Source organism: Herpailurus yagouaroundi, unplaced genomic scaffold, assembly GCF_014898765.1.
Source record: "Herpailurus yagouaroundi ecotype Mexico unplaced genomic scaffold, PumYag 198, whole genome shotgun sequence".
NCBI lineage: Eukaryota > Metazoa > Chordata > Mammalia > Carnivora > Felidae > Herpailurus > Herpailurus yagouaroundi.
The window spans coordinates 28510053-28519593 of NW_024412429.1; the positions used below are offsets into that span (position 1 = coordinate 28510053).

The 9541-nt window shown below is 52.9% G+C and overlaps 1 protein-coding gene across 1 annotated transcript; it reads left to right on the top strand.

Moving 5' to 3' along the window:
• The first annotated feature begins 613 nt into the window (after positions 1 to 613).
• OLIG3 (oligodendrocyte transcription factor 3) lies at positions 614 to 1696 on the top strand. The gene has a single exon (XM_040448639.1). It carries the CDS (start codon positions 872 to 874, stop codon positions 1688 to 1690), a length of 819 nt encoding a protein of 272 aa, XP_040304573.1. The 5' UTR covers positions 614 to 871; the 3' UTR covers positions 1691 to 1696.
• Positions 1697 to 9541: the final 7845 nt, after the last annotated feature.

Below are 9541 nucleotides of genomic sequence, written 5' to 3' on the forward strand. Positions count from 1 at the left end.
AAGAGCTCAATAAACAAAATGAACACCGTATCAGTGTTTAGGAAAAGAGACCTAATAACCAACCAGTTCAGACAGTGCCCAGCGACACGAGGTCCCCCTCTCCCTCCACCCCCGCGCCCACCCCCTGGCGCGGGGAACCTGCCCTCCAACCGCATCTCTGGCCTTGACACCTTTCCATTAGGACTTCTTTTGCTCACATTCCCCAAAACTTGGGAGTAGCTATGAAGAAAAGAGAATGTTTCAGTTTCTCTCTAGAAACCCGGAGGAATCTCCGACTACTGCCTGGCTCCCTTTCCTTCCGGCGGTTGGTTCCTTAGGTGTGATTTGGTTAGGGAAATTTGGGGGGGGGGGGGGGGGGGGGAGGGAAGTTAAAAAAAAAATCCAGGAAGGAGCGAGCTGGAGCGGTGAGTGTGTCAATCAGAGAGGGTTTTGTGCCTTGGGGCTCCTAGCGGTTCGGAGCAGAGGTGTCCCAGGGCGGCCCCACAATGAATATGAATAGGAATCCTTGCAAAATGGGACAGCAAAGCGCACCGCCCTGAATGACGGCACGTCGTCCTAACCAGCCCAGGATAGATAGGAGGGTTCCTTTTGTCTCTTTTCTCCGCCGCAGCTCTATAAAAGCCCCTCTTTTTCAGCGTGAGGTTAGTCCCAGCAAACACCAACCCGCTGTCCAGGAAACAGCCTAACCGGAGAGAAGGGAGTGGGGAGGGAGAGAGGCGGGGAAAGGCAGTGCCTCAGCTTTTCTTCTCAAGTCTTGCCACTGAGAAGTGGGTCGCTGGGCTGTGCAGATTTTTTTTTTTAAAATTTCAAGATTTTCCTTAATTTCCCACCTAAAGCCTCCCCGCGGTAGGGCCGCATCCCCCGTAATAAAATGAATTCTGATTCGAGCTCTGTCTCCAGCAGAGCTTCATCGCCGGACATGGATGAGATGTATCTGAGGGAACACCACCACCGCCACCACCACCACCAGGAGAGCCGTCTCAACTCGGTCTCCTCCACGCAGGGCGACATGGTGCAGAAGATGCCCGGGGAAAGCCTCTCGCGGGCCGGCGCCAAGGCCACCGGCGAGAGCAGCAAGTACAAAATCAAGAAGCAGCTGTCGGAGCAGGACCTACAGCAGTTGAGGCTGAAGATCAACGGTCGGGAGCGCAAGCGGATGCACGACCTAAACCTCGCCATGGACGGGCTTCGAGAGGTCATGCCCTACGCGCACGGGCCCTCGGTGCGCAAGCTCTCCAAGATCGCCACTCTCCTGCTGGCCAGAAACTACATCCTCATGCTCACCAGCTCCCTGGAGGAGATGAAGAGGTTGGTTGGCGAGATCTACGGGGGCCACCACTCTGCCTTCCACTGCGGGACCGTGGGCCACTCGGCCGGCCACCCCGCGCACGCCGCCAACGCGGTGCACCCCGTGCACCCCATCCTGGGCGGCGCGCTCTCGTCCGGCAACGGCTCGTCGCCGCTGTCCGCCGCCTCGCTGCCGGCCATCGGCACTATTCGACCTCCCCACTCGCTGCTCAAGGCGCCCTCCACGCCGCCCGCGCTGCAGCTGGGCAGCGGCTTCCAGCACTGGGCCGGGCTGCCCTGCCCCTGCACCATCTGCCAGATGCCGCCGCCGCCGCACCTTTCCGCTCTCTCCACCGCCAACATGGCTCGGCTGTCGGCCGAGTCCAAGGACTTGCTCAAGTGAGCCGAGGACGGCCCGGCAGCTGCCCAGGATGAGGGGAGAGAGGCGGGAGGGACTGCGGTGTCGGGCCGGGAGGGGAGAGGGAGGCTGAGCACTCGCTCGGCCGGCGGGAGGGTGAGCGCGGGGTCCAGCGGCCTCCCACCCCGTCGGAGATCTCAGACTCCGCTTGACCTCCCGGAGGGAAAGGACCAAAACCAAACTGCAATTTCTAGGTGGTAACGAAGGGGGACTCGAACCAGACTTCGTGTGTTTTGCATGCATTATGCTTCTTTTCCCCATGCCGCGCCAGTGCTTCTCACTTACATAGGCTCTTGTCAAAGCTGCATTTGTTGTGTAAAGACGGGATCGGTGTGGTCGAACACTTGCGAAGGGACTTTAGAGGTGGCTTTCTCTGGCTCTGTGTTCTCACCTGGGAAAAGACAACATCCCTTTTGTGCAAAACCAGATGTAAATATTTCCTGGAGATGGATGCAATTACGATTGTCACTATCTCTCCGCAGTTGTTTTTCTAGAGACGTTGAGAGAGAGAGAGAGAGAGAGAGAGAGAGAGAGAGAGATCAAGACCCAAGTTTTGAATCTCAACCCCGGTCCAGGGCATGACATCTCTTATGTGGGTTTTCCTTAAGACGCAGTGTAGGTCAAAAGAATGCATGCAAGCTTCTAAATGAATCTTCTCGAAACATGTTGTGCAGGCCATGATGCCATTTTCCTTGTAACAAGGATTTATTAGTGAATTCTCCCAAGTATCCATATATCTGTCTGTGGTTGTATGAAATGAAAAAAGGGGGGCAGAGTGCAAAGACCCAAACTCACGCACAAGCGCTTCTTCCCCCACCCCACCCCCTCTGAACTCCATTCCCAAACTCCATCCCAAGGCTGTTCTAGGGGCCAGCTATTGCCAGGGCCTGGGCTCCCTCTACTAGCTTGCCCCACCCCCCCTCCCCCCTTGCTCAGCGATTCTGCATGCGGGGTTGGCTCTCTCTATCATCAGCTTTGAAAAGTTATCATGGTTTGGGGAGGGGTGCCGTTTTTATTTTCCTGAACATTTGCTTGAAATATTTTGTTAGGGCCTCAAAGACAATACCTGTCTTTATTTTTTATATATTCTTGATAACTATGATATATTTATTAATAACCAGTGTTTCTGGATGAGATTTCAAATAAAAAAGAACCTTTAAATCCTGGCTTTGCCTTTGCCTAAGATTTTTGAAGATGGGGGTAGCGGGTAAGGAATACGTGGACCCAGTAAGGTGTACCTGGCAGTGGGTGAGAGATTTTGAGTGGGTGGGCAGATACAAAGACTTTTCTCTGGTCTTTCACAGGTAAAAAGGTCAGATAAATTGGTGTTAATTATTACAACCAGATGTCTTTCAGTTAGGAGCATTGTCCACACTGGTAGCCTTGTGATATTTGAGCTCCTTATTTCTCTGCAGTAATCAGGCGCTCATAAACTCAGCAATTGAGATTTTAAAAAAGTAATCTGAAAACCCAGAGTGACAGGAAATGAGAGGCAGTGGCTGCACCGCTGTGTTGACAACTGGCAGGAACGAAGCAGTAAGTTAAGTTCTTTTCACTTTATGGTGGCCGTGTGGCCTTTAAAAAAAAAATAAGCAGGTTAAAATCCACTATATGTTTGAAAAGTCCACAAAGAGGGCGTCCTAGAAAATAATCAAGTACCCACACTTCTCCCTGCCCCCTGGGCAGTGGGCCCCGGAGAGAAAGGGAAGGCCACGCCGCTTTGTAAGGTGAGCTCAGGATGAGGCCAACCACTTCTTAAGTCCTAGCATCTGGAAGATTTATAGCAGTAATTCTCCCTTCTTTCCTCCGTTAGATTGCAGGTCTGATTAGATGAAAACATTGGGCATCTTCTACATAAATGATGGCTAAAACAGGGGTCATTTTAACCAATTCCTTTTCTCTCTTCATCCCTCACCAATTCCGTAACACTTCCAAATAGTTTGTACAAGCAAAAGTAATCCAGCAAGAGGGTTTTGTTTGTTTGTTTGTGCAGGACACGGAATCAAGTCCTAGTGATGATGACTCCCATGGCAGAAACCTGTATTTCTCACTAAGGAAAAATGGAAACCTGACTGAAATATACCACCTCGGAATTGGTCTCTGGGTTAGATGTAGCATCACCGGCAGCCGGTTGAGGCTTAAACTCCTCTTCAAGAGGGGAAGCTGATGGTTTTCACCGCAGAGCAACAGAGCTGTCTCTCCCCAGGATCCAGCAGGGAGAGCACATCTAGGAATTTTCTGCCCTTTCCTCCCTAGGCTCCCCACTGCCTGCCCTTGGGAGGGCATCTCTGTGGGTCCTGGTTCTATTGAACTCAGTCTCCTCCAACTCCCCCATCCCCTCAAGCTCCCCCACTGCCAGGGAGAAAGACCAAAGTGAGGGTCTCCAGTGGAGGGTGCTTATTTCCCCTGGTTTTCAGCAGACAAATGGGGAAATAATCGTCTGTTTCCCAAGTGTGATTCATTTCTCTGGGTGAGGAAAGAGCTGTTGAGGATTTATCTGAAACCAACACAAGGCAGCCCTCCAGCCTTTCCGGGTGAGCTTATTATTTAAAAAGGGGAGGGAGGGAGAAGTTTCATCAATCAGGAAAACGACTTTCCCCTGAGCTACTTGCTTCTTTGGAGTCCCGTTTCCAAAGGCCTGGTCTTGGGGGAAGACCACAGCAGCGCTGACCACCGGCTTCGAGATGAGCTTCACCCCTTCTCTAGAGCTGAAGCTTAAAGGAGAAAAGCCACACTCCTTTCACCAGGGAATGGTGAATTTTGAGGTGGTGCTGCCTGTCCAATCCCTTTAGATACATCCGGTGGTCAATTTAAAGAGCCCTTAAGGTCTATTTTCGTGGGAAACTACACTCAAGGAACCACCAGGCGAGGGAATCCTATCTTGAATTATCCAACCGAAGCAGGAAGGAGACACTGCTTCCAACGTTGGGAAGTTCCCCTAGCCAGGCTGAACTCCTCTGTTACAAAAACTCCTTTGGGCTAGAGACTGGGAGGAAGGATTCCTTTAAGAACAGGACAGGAACTCACGGAGAAAAATGATTTGAGAGCCAGATTGTTTGGATTTTCTTGATTCTTCGGGAAGAAACATTAGCCACCGGCCTCCAGGGAAAGGTCTTGTCCCCGAGCAAGCTGGTCCGCTGGGGGATGTGACTTTGCAGGCGACTCTTGCCTGCAATTCCCGTTAAATTCTCGAATTACTGACGCCAACAGCAAAAGTATATGTCCGCCAAGGTGAAAAAAGGTTCTTGACCCGATTCCCCCCCCTTGTAAATTTGCCGCTTTCTCGAAAGTTCTGAAGCCTAAGGCGGTTTTTAATTCAATCTAGAAACGCGACAAGGATTCCTTCATTCCAGAAATCGCATTTAAAAGAACAGAGAAATGAAATCCTCGTGGGCGGTGATAGCTTGAGGAGTCCTGCACTCTATAAAAGCCTCGCGGGTCTTTAAGCAGGTGGCCGAACTTTAAGGGCGGGAGAAAGTCACATTTAGAAAGGGAAAGCATGCTGGCTTTAGCTGGGTACAGTAGAACTTTATTTCTAAGGAACACAGCTCCCTTCCCAAGGTTCTGGGACCTTGGGTTTATAGCTCCAGGAAGGGCTGGGGGAGGCGGCCCAAGGTTTCCTAACTCCTACAGGAAGAGGACTTGGGTGTCTTCAAACTTTTTTTTTCCTCCTAAGTGGCTGGGTCAAGCGAAGATTCATAGCCTCCACTGACACCCTTAGCAGAAATTGCAAAAGCCCGGATTCTCTGAGCGTCTCGCTCAGCCAACAAGATTTAACTGCCTCTCCAGGTCTCTTCTGGAAACTCTGGGCCCCACTCTCGTCCTCCCACCTCCCGTCTGAAGGGTGGACTCCCAACCTGCGCCCCCCGCCCCCCTCGCTCCCGCCTCTCTGCCGCCCTTGGGCGCTGGGGACAGGCCTCGGGGCCTGGGCACCGGTGGAACCTCGGCGACCCCGTGGGCGCCCCAGCAGAAGCTCAGCCTCACCCCTCCCCGGCTCTGGAGGTACCCAGAGCTGCAGGAGTTAGTCCCTGGCTCGCAGGGTCCCAGTCCCTGCATCTATCCCTCGGACCCTTGTCCCGAGGCCCGAGGCCACCCCATGCCCGCGGCTCTCGGCCGGAGCAGGAAAGGGGAGTAGTGAGGAGGGGACGTCGGGACCAGGCGCCGACCTAGGCCGCCGGGGAGGTGGGCGGCTCCTGGTTAGCTCGCCCCGCTCCGCCCAGGCTTGGGGAGCTCAGCTAGAGCAGGAGGCGCGGCAGAAGGGCGCTGGAAGCGTCCTCGGAGAGAAGTGGGCCGAGGTGGGGCGGCAGGTGAACTAGACGCACCCTCTTCTTCCGCCTGCTTCTCCGCAAACCCGCAGGAGAATGGGCGTCCCTACCTCTCCACCTCGCAGTTTCTGAGCCTCTCCTGTACCCACTTCCCTGACAAGCAGGGTTTGGGAGGAGCCCAAACCGGAAGGTTCAGGTCTACGGCATCGCTTTTTAGTGGTGTGTCCGTTTTCAGTGAACCCTTCCCGGGGAGGCGAGGTCGCCGGGCTGCGAGGGGGCCAGCGAGGGTGGGTGCGGGGAAGGGCGCGGGGAAGAGGGCGAGAGCAGTGGCGACCTCGGGACCCGCTCGGGGCCAGACTCCCGCGGTGCCACCCACCCGCTGGGCGCGTGGCCCCTCCCTCCGCGCTCCTGCACCGGGTGGCGATGAGCCACGAGCCCAGCCGGCGTCAGGGCCCCGCGCTGCAGAAACTGTCCCGGAACTTTGCATCAGGTTCTGGGGCCTCACGCAGAAGGGGTCGGCGCCGAGACTACAGCTTGTTCAGGTTGGGGCCTCGTCTCGTGGGAAGTGACAGTCCCCGCGCCCTGACCTCCGACTCTGGCAGGCTGAGGGAGCCGGGGGCACAGGTAACAAAAGGCAGATAAACGAGGGAGGGACGTCGCCGAGCTAGGCCCAACCCAGACGGCGCCAACGCTTGCAAGTGTCTCGAAATACCTAAGCATTATATGGAAACTGGGAGGGAGAAAAACCAGCAGCAGTGACAACAAACAAATCTAAACTCGGACCGAGAGCTGCAGGAGCGCTTTTCCCTTTCTGTTCCCTGAGCCCCCCAAGCCCAGCCCCGCGCTGACGGTTTGTAAAGTTTGCTAAGGAGATGCGGTCCGGGTCTGCCCGGGTGGCCCCGGCTGTAGCGCCTACACCAGCCACCTTTCCTCGCTGGGGACCTCACCGAGGAGCAGCCGCCCCGCTCTCCGCGGCAGACCCGGGCCACAGCCCCCGGCATCGAGTCCCTGCTTCTGATCCAAACTCCGGCCTTGCCCGGGCTCCTGCACCGAAGTGTGGACTCTATCCGCACAGCCAGCGCTGGGGAGAGAAAGTTCAATACGTCCGGGTAGTGGGCCCTAGGGAATAGGAGCCGGGGCTGCTGGGCTGAAGCCCCAGAGAAGGGGGTGGGGAGACGCAGACCTGGGCACTCAAAGCTGGGGCCTGGACGTTGCTGCGGTGTCCTGGGGTTCAAGTGGCAGCAGAGTGGCTGGGGTTCTCATTCCCCAGGAGGACAGGGAGGAGACAGGGCCTAAGGCTCTGTGAGGTAACTTTCGAGTAGCGGCTCCCGAAAGTTTTTGGGGTTTCGTCTGGCCCTGACTTGATAGCGAGCGGCCTTTCCCTCGCAGTCTGCTCCGGACAACTCGGAGAGTGCAGGAGCCAGGGTCTGATCTGATCTGGGGCGCCGCAATTTACATGCAAGATGCAAGTGCCTGAGCCTCTCAAGGACGCTTCATCTCCCCTGGGGCCTGGAAAACTCCAGAAGCCCTGTTCTGAGAGGGACCCCCTCCGCTTTCTGCAGGGCTGCGGTGCCCGGGAAAGCATCTTTGCCAAAGGCAGAATTCTGAACCGCACGCGAGGAGATAGAGGTTGGAGCAAGCACATTTCATGGAGACTCTTCTCTCCTCCTGGTTATTCAACTGCCCCCACCCTCACCCCGCTTGTCTGTTCCGGGAAAGGACGAGGAAATTCACATCAGTTCCAACCCATGTAAACATAGAGCGCTCGAGCGCACCCCAGCAAAGTGAGCCTTGACGCTGGGTCCCGGCGAGTTTCCTCCGCTTCAGCAATGAACACTTTCTGGGTGCTTTGGCTGTGCCAGAAGCATCAGGGGCACAATGATGAGCACAAAAGCAAGAAAAGTACGCATTCAAATGCGGAAGGGCCCCCACTTCAAGGCCCTCAGAGCCTTGCGAGAAAAGACAGGTCACCTAAGGCCGGCGGTAAAAAGTCCCCTGGCCGCACAAAACACGAGCGCTGCGAACCACGTTCTCCTAGAGGCCTTTTCAGATGCTAGAATGCTCGCTGCGCATTCCCTCTCCCAGATAGAAAGGACAGGAGCAGATGCCTTTGATTAATATGGAAATAAAAAGAAGCAATGGTGGCAGTACTTATTTTCTTAGCAGTTGTTTAGAGATTTATTGACACTGAGATAAACTTCAGTCTGGGGCATCTCCGTAATTCATGTCTCCATTAGTTATTACCAAATGAGCAAATCGTTTTTCTTTTCACTGGTTTTTAAAAGAAAAAGTAAAAGGAGGGGGAGGTTGGGAGACATCTTTTTTTAATGGGATTAGAGTCATTATCTTCCTGTCTCCGTGGGTCCCCGAGCTACAGAAGCCAGCCTCTCAACTCCGGAGTTCACCAGGCTGTGTTCCAAACATAAAACAATCCTGTAATTTCCTTCAAGAACAAAAGTTTTCCAAGAAATGACCTGCACAGTGTCCCCCTCAATAAAGCAGAATTGACTTAATGGTCTGTTAATTACTCCATCCCTGCAGGGGGAGGGAAGCTTCCGAAAGGATGGCTACAAACCCTCCGTTGATTGAAGCCGGGGTCTGTCCCCAAATGTACAGCTGGGGCTGAGCCATTGAAATCCCAGACAAAACAAAATCCCTGATAAATAATCCCACCTAGCACACAAAGATTCAGCATAACAATTGTTGAATCTTTGCTGGATCCTCAGAGAAGATCCCAGGGAGCACTTTGGGGCTTCCGGCAGTCTTTAAAGCTTGAGGCCAGGGGTTCCTCCACGGAAGTTAAAGAAGATCTTGTAGGACTTTCCTGTCCCCGTATCCTCGCTTGTCGCATTTCTTTATCTTTTTTGAGACTCTGACTATTCTTTGACCCAATCTTTTTTAAAAAAAATACTAATTACAGTTTATTTCATCAGTGAACACATTTTAGTTTGGTCATCTTTTCCATCTTTTCTCTATTAATAATTTAAACCTAAGAAGAAAAATTTGAGTGTCATAGTAAATACGGAATAAAGTAGAGAATCAAAATTTAGGAGGTAGATTTGGGTTAATATTCTCCATGACTTTTCGCATCTGTAAGGTGAATATGTTAGTCATGCAAGTACATATGTTTCTAAAATAAAAAAGTTATAAACTCTACTTAAGCCCAAGCAAAACTGAGCAATCATTTAGTGGATTTGGCATTAGAGATAGTTAAGCAGAAAAATTCGATTTTTAAAGCGCCTCTTTAAGGAAGTCAATACACATAAAACATTTATTTTCTACACTAATTGACAAAGTATCAGTTTCAATTTGCTCTCCATTTGGCCATTGTGGACTCATCTAAAATTTTTTTTTTAATTTTATTTATTTTTGAGAGACAGAGTGTGAGCAGGGGAGAGGCAGAGAGAGAGGGAGACACAGAATCCGAAGCAGGCTCCAGGCTCTGAGCTGTCAGCACAGAGCCCGATGCTGACTCCCAAACTGTGAGATCATGACCTGAGCCTATGTGGATTGCTGAGCCCACTGAGCCACCCAGGCACCCCATAGGGGCCCGTTTAAATAACACATAGCA

Bases quoted from the DNA above. Each gene is read 5' to 3' on its own strand.
- OLIG3 (XM_040448639.1), top strand. From the start codon at position 872: ATGAATTCTGATTCGAGCTCTGTCTCCAGCAGAGCTTCATCGCCGGAC.